Source organism: Heptranchias perlo, chromosome 8, assembly GCF_035084215.1.
Source record: "Heptranchias perlo isolate sHepPer1 chromosome 8, sHepPer1.hap1, whole genome shotgun sequence".
In the NCBI taxonomy this organism is placed as follows: domain Eukaryota; kingdom Metazoa; phylum Chordata; class Chondrichthyes; order Hexanchiformes; family Hexanchidae; genus Heptranchias; species Heptranchias perlo.
This window is the reverse complement of record NC_090332.1, coordinates 86,988,919-87,007,204: the sequence shown is the minus strand read 5'-3', so window position 1 is coordinate 87,007,204 and position 18,286 is coordinate 86,988,919. Positions and strand designations below refer to the sequence as shown.

General features: G+C 40.4%; 1 protein-coding gene across 2 annotated transcripts in view; it reads right to left on the bottom strand.

Moving 5' to 3' along the window:
• Positions 1-18,286, bottom strand: part of LOC137324777 (ADP-ribose glycohydrolase MACROD1-like) — an 812,403-nt gene that overhangs the window by 24,047 nt on the left and 770,070 nt on the right. For both annotated transcript variants that reach the window (XM_067989466.1, XM_067989467.1), the window contains 3 exons: positions 16,290-16,370; positions 13,317-13,382; positions 12,823-12,909 (listed from right to left, as the gene is read on the bottom strand). In XM_067989466.1, coding sequence (XP_067845567.1) covers positions 12,823-12,909; positions 13,317-13,382; positions 16,290-16,370 — 234 coding nt within the window. The remainder of the gene's footprint in view (positions 1-12,822; positions 12,910-13,316; positions 13,383-16,289; positions 16,371-18,286) is intronic.

Genomic DNA, 18,286 nt, shown 5'->3' with positions numbered 1-18,286 from the left:
GGGTCATCCTGGCTGCTTCTGGTCTTACTGGGACTGTTAAATGCACTGCAAACATATCTATTATCTCAGTGTTGCTGTCATAAAGCACCACAAAGGCGTCAATGCTCCATGGGCCAAAATGACAATTGCTAGCCTGCTAATTCAACTCCTTACTTGCCGCCAGTTCACAGGGAGATTGACAGCGTGGTTTTAAGTAAATTCAGACGACCGCTCTCCCAAGACTCAGCCGACAATGTAAAAGGTCTGAAAGACTTTCAGAATGGTCAAGTGTTTAAAAATTAACCTTTGGAATTACTACCATTCATGTCTGGGAATAGGTGTCCGTTAACCTAGATACTTCGGTGAGAATGTCATAAATGAGAATGTTGAACCAACTCTACAGTTCCCTGTGGGGCAATTACAGAGTTATGAATCTGTATTTTGGACAGGCTTTTTTTTTGGAGGGGTTATGGGCTACATTTGGGAAAGGAAGTCATCCTGTGGCCCATCAATTACCCTGGGGTGAAGTGGGGAAGATCCCACTCCTGCTATTCAGTCAGCTTCTAAATTGGGGTGGTGGTGGAGCAGTACTCAAATAGTGGCCCACAATCTCTATGTGCCACTCTGCCATTTATCTTTCTTTTCTACTGCCATCCAAAATCCAAGGCATCTTGGAAACTGGTGATCCGACGAATAATGAAGTGTCCTGCCCCATTATATAAAACACAGCTTATTTTCTAATTTAGCTAATCTTTCCTTCTCTTAAGCATGGAACACACTCCATCGGAGCATATTTTCTTTTGATATATAACTTTGATCCAGAGCGCATTAAGAAAACATTGCTTGGCAATAGCTCGATATAAGCAGCATAGAAGTTAATGCCATTCAGCCCCTCGAGCCTGTTCCGCCATTCAATTCGATCATGGCTGATCTGTACCTTAACTCCATCCACCAGCCTTGGTTCTGTAACCCTTAATACCCTTACCCAACAAAAATCTATCAATCTCGGTTTTGAAATTTTCAATTGACCCCCAGCCTCAACAGCTTTTTGGGGGAGAGAGTTCCAGATTTCCACCACCCTTTGTGTGAAGAAGTGCTTCCTGACATCACCCCTGAACGGCCCAGCTCTAATTTTAAGGTTATACCCCCCTTGTTCTGAACTCTCCCACCAGAGGAAATAGTTTCTCTCTATCTACCCTATCAACTCCTTTGATCATCTTAAATTCTTCAATTAGTGTGCTCGCTGTTTGCCAAACCTCTCCTTTTGTGTCATCAGTAAATTTCAATATTGTAATACTGAGAACAAACATGGACCCAGCACTGACCCCAGGGTCACCACTTTCAACTCTTTTCCAGTTTGAGCATCATCCGTTAACCCCAGCCATTTGGTTCCCGTCCATCAATCAATTTTCTGTCCATGCTGCTAGATTGCTTCTTATACCATACGCCTAAACTTCTGTAACAAGTCTCCTGTGAGGCACCTTATCAAACAGGGGAGACCAAGACTAGGGGCCATAAATATAAGATAGTCACTAATAAATCCAATAGGGAATTCAGGAGAAACTTCTTTACCCAGAGAGTGGTTAGAATATGGAACTCACTCCCATAAGGAGTAGTTAAGGAGAACAGCACAGATACATTTAAGGGGAAGCTGGATAAACACATGAGGGAGAAATGAATAGAAGGATATGTTGATAGGGTTAGATGAAGTAGGGAAGGAGGAGGCTCATGTGGAGCATAAACACCGGCATAGGCCTGTTGGGCCGAATGGCCTGTTTCTGTGCCGAACATTCTATGTAACATCTTCTGAAAATCCATATTCCTATATCCATTGTGTTTTATTCATTCATACAATGTTACTTCGAAAGTGTCTATTAAATTTGCCAAACACAAATTGCCTTTAACAAATCCACACTGGCGGTCCTTGATTATCTCATGCATCTTTAAATGCTTACTAATCTGAATTTGAATTATGAATTATGCCCGCAAGTGACGTCAAATTAACTGGCCTGCGCTTGATTCCCTCCCTTCTTGAAGAGAGATGTGACGCTGGCTTGCCTCCAGTTCTAAGGAGGAATGAAAATTTGTGGTGGGTGCCTCTGCTATCTCCTCTCTGACTTCCTTCAACGGCTTGGGGGGCACGGCCTCAGGACTGGTGACGTATCCATTTTGAGTTTAATTGTTCCACCTCCTCTTCTAGCACACCGATATTCTCACTTCCACTACCATTTGTAACCCCTGTACTCAAGCATGGAAAGCATTTCCATCTAACTACTCTGCAGTTTTTAAAAATAAATTAGATGCTAAGGTTTATCAGCACTATCACAATATCTTTTTTGCTTATTCCTCACTTTCTCTTTTTTTGAATATTTTTATTCAGACACTGGGTGTTCCTAATGTCATTGGGGAACAGGCTTGGGGGAGCGACAGTCAGATACAGGTTATCTCAGTAGTGTTTTAGTTTTAACTGTGGTGTTAAGGCAGCACTCTTTCACACTCTGGGGCTCATTTGCTCCTTCAAGTTAGTGCCGGAATATAAAAGTGTGTTACATTTTGCAAATACAGATACCATAAATCACACAATCCTATGAAATTTCACCTTGAAACCAAGAACTGCAGTCTTTCAAAAGCTCTTTCATACAAGCAATCTCTCAAAATATTATTATTCCTGTTTTGTAATACTGTAAAAATAAGTCATTCTTCTATTTTCCAAGTCTGTTTTTTTCCCCTCTGGAGTTTATCATTTGACCATGCAGTCTCTAGATTTCCTAATGATTTCTATAATTCCCTTGTTTATTCATGCGTGAAAATAACTTGGGTTTTTTTTTCTCCTTCAACTCTCCAGTTGACATCAACTCCATTATCACTTTACTTTATGCCCTTTGCTAGTAATCTGTCACTTTGCATTTCCATGGTTCTGTGGATGCTGTGTGTGCATAAGGTTAATCTACTTCCCATCCTGACCGTCATATGCTTTCAGAATAAAAGAATAAAGAAAATCATCGCTATTAGGACCGGTAGGATGATTATGAACATATTATTCACAGAGCATGATTCCTCTATGATGGAAATGAGATATTTACACTTAATAAACTTGAGTTATAGCAGACGTCAAGTTGGTTAAATCTTCAGGGAAAACAAACAGTTCTGAAAATGTTCTCCATTAATACGAGCTGCGCTTTATAATAGTCACCGTGCTGACATTGTATTTGTGAATATGCAGTCATTAAATTTTATTTCATAAAACACTACATTGCACAGTGCCTTTTTAATTATGTGCCCTCGTTAAAACAAAGGATCTTAGTGCTGGGAATGGAAATGGATTGATAGCCAGGGGTCAATTTTAACCCACTGCACTTGGCGGAAACCAGGCCAGGGTGGGGCGGATGCAGTTAAAATGGAGCGGGGGGAGGAGTGGGAGGATATGCCCTCTCCATTCCCACCCCGATTGGGCCGACTGCAATTTTAAATTGCAGGCAGCAAGGACATCCATTCCAAGCCGGTGGTGTCCTCTTTAAATATGCAAATCCGGCTTTGATGACACGCCTGCCGGGAACTGCAGCCAAGGTGAGATGAGGTGAGTTTAAAAACATTTTTTTTTTTTTAAAAACAGGTTTCCTTGTGGGCCCCGGGGGAGCAGGTGAACAGACTTCCCTCTTGGCCGGGAAGTCGGCAATCGGTAACGCTAATGAGTCCCGGCCGAGCCTGCTGCACCTTCGCTGTACTCCCGTCCAGGAGTTGAAATCGACCCCTTCCAGTGTCAGCATCAAACACTTCTCGCTCAGTTACAGTATGGGTCAGATGTAGAGCAGAGCTCTCCTTATAGGGTATGATGGTAGATAGACAATGGCAAACATTTAAAGAAATATTTCAAAATTGTCAACAAACATACATTCCATTAAGAAATAAAAACTCCACGGGAAAAGTGATCCATCCGTGGCTAACTGAAGAAGTTAAGGAATAGTATTAGTTTAAAAGAAGAGGCTTTTTACGTTGCCAAGAAGAGTAGTAAGTCTGAGGATTGGGAGAGTTTTAGAAACCAGCAAAGGATGACCAAAAAATTGATTAAAAGGGAGAAAATAGAATATGAGAGTAAACTAGCAAGAAATATAAAAACAGATTGTAAGAGGCTTCTACAAGTATGTAAAAAGGAAGAGAGTAGCAAAAGTAAACGTGGGTCCCTTAGAGGCAGAGACAGGAGAAATTATAATGGGGAATCAGGAAATGGCAGAGACGTTAAACAAATATTTTGTATCTGTCTTCACAGTAGAAGACACAAAAAACATACCAGCAAAAGTGGGGAACCAAGGGTCAATTGAGAATAAGGAACTTTAAATAATTAATATTAGTAAAGAAGTACTAGAGAAATTAATGGGATTAAAAGCCAGCAAATCCCCTGGACCTGATGGCCTACATCCTAGGGTCCTAAAAGAGGTGACTGCAGAGATAGTGGATGCATTGGTTATGATCTTCCAAAATTCCCTAGATTCTAGGGCAGACCCAATGGATTGGAAGGTAGCAAATGTAACACTGCTATTCAAGAAAGGAGGGAGAGAGAAAACAGGAAACTACAGGCCAGTTAGCCTGACATTGGTCGTCAGGAAAATGCTGAAATCCATTATTAAGGAAGTAGTAACAGGGCACTTAGAAAATCATAACATGATTAGGCAGAGTCAACATGGTTTTATGAAAGGGAAATCATGTTTGACAAATCTATTAGAGTTTTTTGAGGATGTAACTAGCAGGGTAGATAAAGGGGAACCAGTGGATGTAGTTGATTTGGATTTTCAAAAGGCATTCGATAAGATGCCACATAAAAGGTTCTTACACAAGATAAGGGCTCATGGGGTTGGGGGTAATATATTAGCATGGATAGAGGATTGGTTAACGGACAGAAAACAGAGAATAGGAATAAACAGGTCATTCTCAGGTTGGCAGGCTGTAACTAGTGGGATGTCGCAAAGATTGGTGCTTGGGCCTCAGCTATTTACAATCTATATTAATGACTTAGATGAAAAGACCGAGTGTAATGTATCCAAGTTTGCTGACGATACAAAGCTAGGTGGGAAAGTAAACTGTGAGGAGGATGCAAAGAATCTGCAAAGGAATAGTGACAGGTTAAGTGAGTGGGCAAGAAGGTGGCAGATGGAGTATAATGTGGGGAAATGTTGAGGTTGTTCACTTTGGTAGGAGGAATAGAAAAACGGAATATTTTTTAAATGGTGAGAAACTATTAAATGTTGGTGTTCACAAGGGATTTGGGTGACCTTGTACACAAAACACAAAAAGTTAACATGCAGGTACAGCAAGCAATTAGGAAGGCAAATGGAATGTTGGCCTTTATTGCAAGGGGGTTGGAGTACAAGAGTAAGGAAGTCTTGCTGCAATTGTACAGGGCTTTAGTGAGACCACACCTGGAGTACTGTGTACAGTTTTGGTCTCCTTACCTAAGGAAGGATATACTTGCCTTAGAGGGGATGCAACAAAGGTTCACTAGATTAATTCCTGGGATGAGAGGATTGTCCTATGAGGAGAGATTAAGTAGAATGGGTCTATACTCTCTGGAGTTTAGAAGAATGAGAGGTGATCTCTCGTCAAAACATATAAGGTACTAAGAGGGCTTGACAGGGTAGATGCTGAGAGGATCTTTCCCCAGGCTGGAGAGTCTAAAACTAGGGGACATAGTATCACGGTAAGGGGTTGGACATTTAGGACTGAGATGAGGAGGAATTTCTTCACTCAAAGGGTCACAAATATTTGAAATTCTCCATCCCAAAGGGCTGTGGGGATGCTCAGTCTTTGAGTATATTCAAGACTGAGATCGTTAGAATTGTGGACTCTAAGGGAATCAAGGGATATGGGGATCGGGCAGGAAAGCGGAGTTGAGGTCGAAGATCAGCCATGATCATATTGAATGGCGGAGCAGGCTCGAGGGGCTGTATGGCTACTCCTGCTCCTATTTCTTACGTTCTTATGTTCTCTCTCCACTCTGCCCTAACCGCAAATTTGGAAAAGCATTTGCCCCTGCATTCAGATCCATGTTTCCAATATTGAAAGGATGGTGGTGTAACATATTACGCTCCTCAGCACTCCTACAGTATGCACCCCTTTAATGATTTAGCAAGTCTTTTATGGGTCAGTTATACTGTCGGTCTTGGACCTGTACCTGTAAAGCATAACATAGGGTCAGCAGACCTAAGTTAAACAGCTAGCTGAAATATTGGGCCATATTTTGTTGTGGCAGGGCATCTAACAACGTTAGTTAGACTTGCCCTTGCACATTTAGGTTTTTAATTTTTTTTTGGCGTGGCAAGTTACTGAAAGTGTGAGCTGATAACGTCGCAGCGAGGGACACAGGGCATCTGGGGCCCAAGTGATCAGGGCAAGTGACTGGGTATCTCTTTAATCAATCAGAATGAAGGATTGTGAAATTAACAGCGTAAGGACTGAGAAGGAAGTGTAAATTGGAGTGGGTGAATTCAATGTCAAATCAGGTACAAAAAGTAATTGGACTGAAACGATAAGACTTAACTTTCTGTGGCGAGTTTAGTCCCTATCTACCACCAAAATACAGCAACTTCACGCCGTTCGATGCATTTCAGTGGTGAAGCAGACGGTGAGATGCCGTTTTTGCAAAGCTAACGGCGGAGTGGCGCATCTCGGACGGCAACTTTTGGATTTTCGAGTTTAACCTGCATCTGCCCCTCGCCTGAATTTACTGTAGCATTTGCGTATAAATAATGTCGAGCACCACTGGCCTTCACCGTTATTTTAACAGCAAATTCTGGCCCGTTATCTCTGCCTAGGGTTAATGGAGCTTTGTACAAGCACCTGAAATGTCAGCTAAATGTTAATGTTGGGATAGAGTCAACATTCAAAATGACGTTTAAAAAGTTCCCAGGTGGCCCAATGATTTTATAAACTCGGCTTTGCACCAGACAGTGACAGCAGGATGTGAATCCAGAGCAGTGCAAACTTCTTGGAAGGAGCTGATCTCACACCCCTTACTTTCGTGCACTTTGGAGCGATTGTGCACCCAAATTACACTACAACATTTGCACCGAAGCAAAAACCACTTAAGATCAATGCAAACTATGAAGTATAACTAGCCTATAACATATCTTACCCAGTAAGCCCATGCAGGAAAATATTTTCAGAAGTTACTGTAGTGTATCATCGTGTAGTTATATTCCCACTTAAAGTGCTGGAAGTCAAACTTTGTTTTTTTTAAACTAATTACAGTTCAGAATACCGGTCTTAGTTCTCGAAATGTTTTGTTAATATCACCCACAGATTTGCCAAACTGTTAGCCAACCACGTGTGCATCATGTTTATCCGACAACGTCAGTGAGACAAAGTTTGTTCCTTCTGGGTACTTCACTATTACTCCCAAGTCAACCCACCTACTTCAGTGCAAAGATGAAAGCCTACACTAGCCCACATACCATCCAATTAGCAATATCTTCTGTAGAAATAATAACCCCTCCATGGACATGGTATGCAGCTCGGTGTAACGGTTGATGAATAGGCAGGTAATCCAGTACCTTTGTGTAAAACTATGTTTTTTTTGGGCCAAAGAGAATGAGAATCTAAAGATATCTGTAACAAATCAAGATATCTTGGTACTCTCTCCATCTACGGTTATGCTAGTCTTTCTTACCTTGAGGCTTTTATTTATTAATAAAATAAATTAACAACACAAAATAGGAATATTATTGTTGATAGACTTGACAGGAGACAATAGTTTCTTCCCCCAAATATTGTGCCTACAAAACCAAACAAGCTATTATAACCCTTTTAAAATTCAATGGTGAGGCCACAATTCAAAAAGGGTGTGAACTTTTGGGCCCAGTATGTTTAAAAGACTATTGGTGGGTTTGAGAGGGTTCAGAGAAGACTAAAAAATCACTTGGTTTTTTTTCCTTCAGGTTATGAGAATTTAAGTATTACCAAAAACCAGGAGGAGGCCCATCCTATAACGTGTCACCTGACCCAAATTTTGAGAGCAAATTACATATTTCTGTTGGCTTAAGCATATAGAGTCTCATAAAATCTGAAAATAAGCATTTAGCTTTCATGGAATATCATGCATTATTTTCAAAGGTTCAGGCTTGTCCTTACCGTCAAGAGTAATCTGGAAAAGTTCAGTCAATTATAGATGCACAAAAATAGTGTCAGAAGCAGCATTATTCTAATTACTCTAATCTTACAACACATTGGAAACTTTGTGATAAATTGTATTGCAGTGACTTAATGATCATTAAAGATCAATTATATAGGCTGTCAGTTAAACATAAAGAGGTAGAGTTTCTGCCCATAATATCAGCACAATCAGTTGAACCAGCGCAAAAGATCGGGCGAATTTTAAGCGTCAGTGAGTTACGCCCCAAACCCATTTGCGTTTGTGTTTTCCGCCATCTTTTACACTGGTTCAAGATTTGCCCGGATCAGGCCCCGCCCACAAAACCGGCCACGCCCCCAGGTCGAGATTGCGAGATTCCACCGATTGGGCTGGTTCAGGAAGTCTCTTCAAATTGGGCTCGCTTACCTAGGTGTACAGGCACTAGTGGGCACGTTTTAAAAGTTTTCACATATCAAAAAATGTTTAATTTACCAAGAAACTGACTAGTTTACACCAGTGAAACTATTAAATAGTTCAGTATAGTTTTTAAAGTTATTTTCAGTGATTTTAAATCAGGTTACTCACAGGTGGAGGACTGGACACTTATTAAAAGTGCTTATTTTTGGTGATAAACCCATTTTCAGCCGTGTTAATAAAACTGCACCAGGTTACCACTCTTAAATACATCAAGGAATACTTTGTAATGGAAAGAAAAAAAAAAAATGATTATATATTCTATTACGCTGCCCGATTGCACTGGTTCATGGAAGATTTTATGTTTGTGATTATGCAAATGCACTTTGTCGGAAACTTGAAGTGTAACTTAACGAGCGCAATGTCAAACGCATTTTGGCCACAATTTCTCGACTGCGCCCAAAGTGGAAACTTTATGCCAAAAGTAACGTAGAAATGAAAGAAACTGCAAATAAATGGGAAGTAAAAAGTAAAAAATGTGCTGGAAATACACAGCTGATCCATTAGGGTTAATGTTTTAGATAGAGACACGGGGTGAAATTCGACTTTCTTGGGCGCTCCGTCTGATTATCTTTTCCGTTGGCAAATTTGCTGCGGGGTGGCAACAAAAAGTTCCCAAACCTAATGAGATGTCGGACTGTTAAGATTCTCTTTGCTAAAGACAATCTTCAAAGAACTTTTAACTTCAAAGGAGAATGTCTCTTTTAAACACAAGAATTTTCAGTGATTAACAGGTCTGGCACTGTGCCGAAACACGTTCGGCAATGTGTACACCTACGTAAGTTACTGCTTGACTATTACAGCAAGTGACTATGTCTCTGCAAGAGATTACTGGGAGAACAATAGATTCTCTGAAATAGTTATCCTGGTTGATTACGTAAATTACTATTTGTGCTGTATAGTATTAATTCTACATTTTTGCTTTTGTTATTCCTCTAATCATTAATAAATTTGATCAGTAATTTTAGCCTGGTCTAACATTGCAATATATTCCATTTTCTGGATAGACAGAAGATGTAGTGGGGCATCCTACATGAAATCCAGTAAGCAATTTACCTTGACCTAGGTGGGTAGATCCTGGGCTGCTCTAACTCAGAACAGCAGCGTAAATGCTGCAAGTTTCAGTTTGCAAGGAATGCGATCTGCTTATGGAAATCTTTGGTAAGCAGTTTCCATGAGAAAACAGCATTGGTAAAAGCCAGAATCAGTACAATGACTTCATGGCCGCCATCAATGTGTTTGGAAAAATATAAAGCAGCCTTCACATACCTGAAAATGTAAACGAAAACACCAATACGCCTGATAGTCTGACAGATTGAAAGCACACAAGCATAAAGGGGAGGCGGAATGAGAGTATCATCTGAATGATTAAAGATAATACTTGAACTGTGCAGTGGGTACAGGACCCATCCAAGTCAATTAAACAGTAAAAAAATAATATAGGAACTGGCTCAGGATTAAAGCGAAATTAAGATTTGCTCACAGATAGAGCAGTGATGGGTGCAGGTTTGAGTCTCACTCTGGCCAGTTTGCGATCTCAGTCACACCCCTCTTCTTAGTACAGGTGTTAAGTCAGGTGGATGAAGAAAGGGGATAAAGATGCAAAAGCAAAGGGGGGAATCTGCCCAAATACTTTTAAATATAAAGTTAAAAAAGGCATACTCAAAAAGTATGGAGATCTTCAAAAATGTGCAAATATTCACTGTGAGTGCGAGGGAGAGAGAGGATTAAAAAGGAGCTGCTACATACACTCTCATTATTTTGCTTTGTACTGTGGCCTCGCTCTCTGCACTGTTGTTCCTTGTATGAAAGAAATGGGAATGTATTCGGTTGGTATTTCAGCCTGATTTATTCTCAGCCTTGCACCCTTTGGCTTCTGAGAGACACGCTGAGAACTCTTATCAATTAATAGCAGTCTTGTTACTCATGTTTTGTTAACGGGGACTGATTCTGGAAGTACTGTACACCATTTCAATTCAATGCCAGGTGGGTGAATCATCTTCTTTGGGCATTTAAAAAATAAAATACATCCATCGCTATGACTGATAGGAGTAATTATATTACTCTGAATAGGGTTGTCTTTAGCTCTGGTCAAAACCAGACTGACGGTGCGACAGGAGTGTGGCTTTTAATAGGCGGCAAGTCATGGGCACGGAGTTAAGTCACGTCTATTCTGTCTACTTTTTCCTCTTCAAATCATCCTTCTCTACACATTAGTCTTTTCTCTTCCTTTTGGAAGGACTGAAGCTCTTGTTGTTTAATAGGATGTACTTTTATATTCTGATACCCGGTTATTCTAGTTATCAGGTAAAAAAAAATCCGATAGTTATGTGCACGTTAAAATGATCTAATCCCCTTTCCTGTTGCTCTCTCTACAGTCACCCTTAATGTCTACTGATTAACCACGTTTCATAGATAGAATGACACATAGATTGAATTAGTGAATCAATCCTTTTAAAAGTAAGAGGCTTGCAGGCCACAGACAACATTCTGCTGGCTTGTAACAGAACAATAACGTCTAAACTGACCCTTGTGTCAGGCAACTGAGCTTGAATAAAGTTGAAATTAATCTTTTACCTCTCGAAAGGGTCAGCATATGCCAGGCATTGGATGCTGGAATAAATTGCTGCCCAATTTCAAACCCACGGGGGCTGATTTTTATCTTCCTAGTGCCTGCTGGCGGGACGGTATTGGGGTGGAGAAATCCTGCAGAAAGCTGGTTCCACACTGGCTAAGGGCCCCATTCCATCTTGGTTGGCGTCTGAAGCCCGAAGTGGGTGTGGAAAGTCACTGCTGCTGCAAGGCTCTGGTGGGGGACAATCGTCTATTGCACTCACTAAGGGCGGGCCATTTAAATTTTAAACACCCTCCGGCTACATCAGTGACTTGAATAAAGGAATAGAGCAGGGGGTGTCAGACACAATTTACATGGTGGGCTTGATCTGACATCCTGGCACTTGGGCTGGGTCACATTCAGCAAAAATTATTTGGACGCACCGGCAGGTAGAAATTGGTTTGCGTTTCGCCCGTTCTTTGGGCGTAAAACGGGTGCAATTTCTGGGCGCGAGGTCCTGCGCCGCCCGTTGCCATGTTGGTCCTCACCGTTTTAAGCGGACCTGGCGGCTGCCTAAAATCAGCGTTGGATCAATTTAAATATGTAAAGAAGGGTCCCGCGCCTGGTTCAGGACCCTCCTGCAAAATGTGCGAAGCATGCCGCGTGCAAAAAGGGAACGCTGGAGACTGCTGAAGAAATGGTTGGGAAGGTTTTCTTTTACTTCCCCTTCCGTGGAGTGTGGAGGAGCAGGATCGCTCCTCTCGGGTCCACAGCGCCACTGCGTGGCTGTACTCGACCCTCCTGCATCCCCTCCGTGTATTGGAGCTTGTGGTGCTTCCCCGAGAATCCTCAGTCTCCGTCCACTTGTCCCCCACTCGTCCACCCAGTGGAAACAACCTTTCACTGTTTACCCACATTAGGGTTCCCGGGTTTCACTCGCCCCTTTACTGGCTGCTCCTCTCTCGACGCCGCTCCCACCCGCCACGGCGCTGCTGCTGCTCCCGGCGCATAAGAAAATGCTGGTCCGCATGCCCATCCTCGCTCCATTCTTCTCTCCTCCTGCCCCAATCCCCTCTCTCCCCTTGCCCCGAGTCCCAATTTCTCGACCGCCCCCATCCCAATCTCAGACTTAGTCTCCCAACCCCCTCCCATCCAAATTTGTCTCCTGAACCCCCCCCCCCCCCGCCAAGTACCAATAAGTCTCCTGAACCCCGCCCGTCCAAATCTCGGTCTCTTGACCACCCCACCCCCCACCCCACCCTGCCACCAGTCCCAATCAGTCTCCTGACCCCCGCCCCAATCTCTTGGCTGATCTGTATATTAACTCCATCTACCCGCCTTGTTTCCATATCCAAGGCATTGAGCCATTTCTAAAAGAGGTCACAAATTTTGAAATTAATGCACTGGAGGATGGGGACCTGGTGGTGAATGGTGCGGACAGGGCTGAAAGATGACCTGGATTTAGTAGGGGACAAGTTGGGAGTTTATGCAGGGTGAAGCTCAGGAAGCCAAGTATTTCAGAAGATGAGCCTGGAGATGATGAAGGTAAGGATGAGGCTTTTGAGTGAGCAGTGTAAATATGGATATAGATGGGCAATTTTACCGAGGTGAAAGTAGGTGTACCAATTCTATATGGAATCAGGTTGTAAGGTACCCTACATGTTCTCTTGCTAGCGTATAAATGAGTCCTTACCCTCCAACTGATCCTGGGAGTTGCCCATCTCCATTTCTTCTGTCTGGGTTCCTGGCTGGCTAAGCATTTTGCTGTCTTCAGGTTTATCTGGAAAGTAAAGTTTTTTTAAAAAACTGCAAATGAAAGCATTTTTTAAGAAATATGTCATGTCCTGTTTTTAAGACACCAGTTAAATGGCAAAAATAAGTATTAGAGATGGTGGGCACCCCAAGCAATGAGCCAAGGCAATGTGAAGTGCACCACTCTGGGTTGATTTCATGAAAATCTGAATTTAACCCAATTTAGACTACTTCAAAGTGGGAAACTTTTTTCAAATCGTGCAAGTGAAGGATAAGCATTAGTCCCTTCAGTGTGCGAACTCCCTCATCTGAGAATGAGGAGCCCGTGAACTACACAGAGAATCAAGCCGCTGAGAAAGCATCCTTTGTGATGTGAGCATATTTTGCTTTCTGAATTGTCTTTGGTTGTGCTAAACGTGTGAAGTTAGTTCTTACCCTCGATCTGGCTGTCCATGTACACATCACTTGGTTTAGAGTCATCATCATGACTTTCTAAAGGTACTGCAAAACAAACACAATGCCAGATGATAGTCAGGTGTGAAAACAGTTCACTGTCTTTGAGTATGGCTGAACAATATTGAAGTTCAATTTCTTGGGCTCTATTTACACGCAGTTTAAGCAAAATAAACGCTGTTTCAAGTGCGATGTTAGGGCCAATGACAAGAGTTGATAAAAGATAGGGTAGTTTGTACCGATAATCAAAGAGCACATGTCGTTATGAAGCCTGAGCATTTCAAACGTGCCAAAAAATCATATTTTGTTATCCTGTTGTAATTTGAAAGGTTTCGGAAATTTTGTTGTGCAAAAGTTGAGATTGACGACCTAACTCTGTACTAGCCAAAGATGTACACTAAACTCCAGCATGGCCTGTTTTCATTGGTGAGGCAGCCTGTATAGTTATTCTAAACCTATCATCGCAAATGAATTAATTTCGGATGCTGTTGCTGAGTGCTCAACTCTGATCACATCAAAACTGAACCAGTCTGGACTATTTATATTTATTAGAGATATCTTCCACTTAATAGTTTCCAAATTGGACTCGTAGTCAATCAAAACATAAAACACTCGAAACTAAATACACTTAATAAAAATAGCACTGTACTGTGAGGTATCTTGAGCTGACAATTCAAATGAACACAGAAACATTCATGCAGACATATTTTAAAGATTATGAATAAATTACATTACATGTCTTTAAAAAAAATTAAGAATGCGTATCTAGCACCTGTCAACTGAAGTGTGAAACTGTTAAATGATTGATCATAAGAGCCACAGATTTCTGAAGAGAGCTCTATCTTTAATTTACATGGGATGCATTTTTGGTTTCGGAACTTAGTTAAGACACTTGTTTTAAAAAGGCGAGATGAGGAGAAATATTTTTACGCAGCGAGTTGTTACGATCTGGAATGCACTGCCTGAAAGGGCGGTGGAAACAGATTCAATAGTAACTTTCAAAAGAGAACTGGATAAATACTTGAAGGGGGAAAACTTGCAGGGCTATGGGGAAAGGGCAGCGGAATGAGACTAATTGGCCAAATGGCCTCCTTCTGTGCTGTAGCATTTTATGATTCTATAAATCTGAAAGCTCAAACACATTATCCTGCTCTTCAGAAACCTTAATTTTTGCAGATAAATCACAATAGTCCGCTAATTAATTTGTTGCAAGGGTCACTGAAGAAGCTTTGCCATCAACAATGTTTTGCTTTAAATTAATTAAATAAATTGTTTAGTTCCAAATAATAATCGCAATGAGGGTGTATGAGAGATTAAACAATTAGTGAAAAAGATCAAGTATCTGCTAAACTCTTATGTGTCGGAATAGCTGTAAAAAATGACAAGAAAACAGAACTAAGAAACTCCCAAATATAAACTAATAAGAAATCATTTTTTTTTGTCTAAAATTGAATTTTCAAAGTTAAATCTACCAATTGTTCTTATTTAAACATTTAATTTTTTTATTGGCGTTCTCTCCGGACCACCAGAAATTCCGTCCATGTAAAAGAATTCATCCTTCAGAGCAGCCAGTGTTAATAAAAACAAAGGCTATTAAAAAAACAATTCTGGAAATACACTGATGCATAAGTGGATATTGGAAACTGAAACTTGTGCCGTGTGCATAAGATTTGGCCTGAAGATTAATGTTTTTTTTATGAAATACAACAGATCTATTACTTTACAATAGATCAGCTGAGGGGAAATCTGTCTTCATGTCTAATAGATGAGCTCTAGTGGAGCATAAACACCGGCGCAGACCAGTTAGGCCGTGTGGTCTGTTTCTGTGCAGTAAAATTCTATGTAGATGTTCATGGTTTACTCATCAAGGTGAGGGACAGCAATGCTGGGAGTGTCATTTTAAAAAATTTATACATACAGTCAGTGTCCTGCCACGGTTCAGATTCAGCACGGGGCTCTTTAATTTCCAGCCTGATAATGAACCTAGCCATAAAGTCAGGTGCGAACCCTTCCATCGCACAGGGCTTATCCTGTTGGGCTCTCAGAGTGAAGTAAAATTGCCACCAATCCTTGGTAAAGGAAGCAAGTAAATATTACATAGAGTTACATGGAGTCTACAGCACAGAAACAGGCCATTCGGCCCAACTGGTCGATGCCTGCGTTTATGCTCCACATGAGCCTCCTCCCTCCACTTTTCATCTAACCCTATCAGGGATGGGCAATAAATGCTGGCCTTGCCAGCGACGCCCATGTCCCATGAACGAATAATAAAAAAAAAATCCTTCTATTCCTTTCTCCCTCGTGTTTATCTAGCTTCCCCTCAAATGCATCTATGCTATTTGCCTCAATTACTCCTTGTGGTAGCGAGTTCCACATTCTTACCACTCTCTGGGTAAAGAAGTTTCTCCTGAATTCCCTATTGGATTTATTAGTGACTATCTTATATTTATGGCCCCTAGTTTTGGGCTCCCCCACAAGTGGAAACATCTTCTCTACATCTACCCTATTAAACCCTTCCATAATCTTAAAGATTATTACCAGATTACCCCTCAGCCTTCTCTTTTCTAGAGAAAATACCCCCAGTCTGTTCAGTCTTTCCTGATAAATATTAGTAGGACAAAAAATATACAGTGCCTTTGGACAATTATTAATTTTTTCATTCAGTACAACTTTGTCAAGTAGGGTGGATACAATAATATGTCCATCTGTGCAATGCATTTAGTGCTAAATTGAAAGTAGCTTTGTGCCCAGTGGGAATTAAAGCAGCATTGCCACAACTGATATCATATAGAACTCTTAGCAATCATAAAAAACTATCAACTTTCATCGCTCAGTCTGGGCCACATTGAAACCCAGGTTTTAGATATGAAAAGGCAATGTTTTAAATGCGTATCTACTTCAACTAAGTGATCTCTAAGACTCATCTTATCAATTCAATGTGTGAAAAGCCCTTACAAGGTGAATCAACGTATTTTTCATCATCTGTTTTTTTTGGAGAACTTTCTGCTTCACCATCAGGGTTTTCTTCTGTTGAGACTACAAAAATGGGAGAGAAAAAAATATATTCACTTGGTAAGTCTGAAAAATAATATTTATAATGAAAAATTGGATGGGGAAATTGTTTCATTTTACTCAATAAATACAGAAAAACGGAACACAATCATTTTTGTTAGAGAAAGCACAACTTGTCATTATTAAACTTTTTCATCATCGTGCTACTCAACACGGTAACAAAATACTTTTCTTAACTTACTAGCTTTGAAGTACTAAATCTAGTACAGTACATGACCTCCCTTCATTTGGTTCATCCACGCCATGCATTATGTGCCCGAGAGAGCAGGTTGTCACTCAGCGAACAGATGTTAACTATGGATTCACCATCCTGATGCTTTTCTGAATGTCACTGTGAACATCTGGATTTTTCTATACAGGTTATAGAACTTTCATCTCCAGAAAGGAATTTCACATGCATGTGCTCCAACATATTTCACCTCGGCTGCAATTTTACTGTACTTCACCAAAAAGCTTTGATTCCTTAAATACCTTGAACTACTCCGCCAATATGATAGCGTGAAACTCATCTTTTTATAAACTCTCTGCAGGCTTCCGAGAAATAATTACTAGAAGAGGTAGACGTTTTAAAAAATGGGATAAAAAAAGTTAATCGGTTAACTATCGTCATTTTTCATGGGAAAACTAATCCTTGTGAAAAGTTTAAAGTGAAAAAAAATTAATACGAGAAGCAAAAGAACATTCAGTAGCGAATAATTGTTTAAAACAACAGAAACAAATAAAAAGCAGGAGGCAGCAATAAACATCTGTTTCAACAATCAATGGCAAGAAGTTAATAAAATGCAGAATACGATCGGAACTGTAATCAAAGAATAAAAGTCTAAAGAAAAAGAACACCATACTGGGAATAAAGTGGTGGTTTTCTTTTTAATTATTGTGAAAGGATCACCAAGCACAATACAAAAATGCCGCTAAAATTTCCAGATGTAAAAATTGACTATAAAATCCTGATAAAATTTAAAAATTGGACATAGCTCGTTAACTTTCACCCACTTGGTCCGAATATTTTTTTCAGCCCCAATTTTATTCAAGGCAGGAAAAGCACTTTATTTTAATGGCTGTTGTGAACGAGCAGCATATGAAATGCAGCAGGAAAAAATACAATTTGTCTCACTTCGCTCTGTGAGAATTTTCGACAGAGATAGCTGCCGGTGTTGCATAGGTTTAAAAACAAAAGCCAGGCGTCAGGAAGCATTTTGCCAAAGGAAAAGGAAGAAAGGAGCCTGCATTTACTAAACATTCAAAGACTGATTGAATAAACTATCACAACTGACAATATACATTAACATCAAAATAACTAGGTGGGAAAACTGCTTGATTGCCTGTGTTCTCCCGTTATCTGCAGTCAGTTGAAGAGCTGAACCATTCCCATAGTTTTACCAAGAGATGCTTTTGCTCAGTTTTCTACTGGCTACATCGTTTGACTTAAGGCAGTCAGTTTGAATCGTAAATTGGAAATTTCTAACCAATGTATACAGTACATAATTGCAAATCAATTATTAAGGTAAAACCAGAAATATAGAAAAAAATACAGAAAAAAGCAGTGCTTTAGTAAATTCCAGTTAACGGTACCCGCAATAAAAAGTACACAAAGCAATCTTTTTCATGCTGGAAAGCACCAGCTATATTTGTAGGAATGGTTTTATCCTGTTCCTGTTCTTTAACTCTATTTTCTATTAGTTTGCTGTATATGTATATTTAAAGGTGGATTTAAATGTCCAGAAGTACACTTTAAAACTGGATTTTAATATTAGGAGATGTTATATTTCTGTATAGTCTTTTTACACCCTGCCATTCTCATCAATTAATGACAACAAACAGTTCTATATTATCCCTCTTTTCTTTTTAACCTTGGGTTACAGAGTGTTGTTACAAATTAT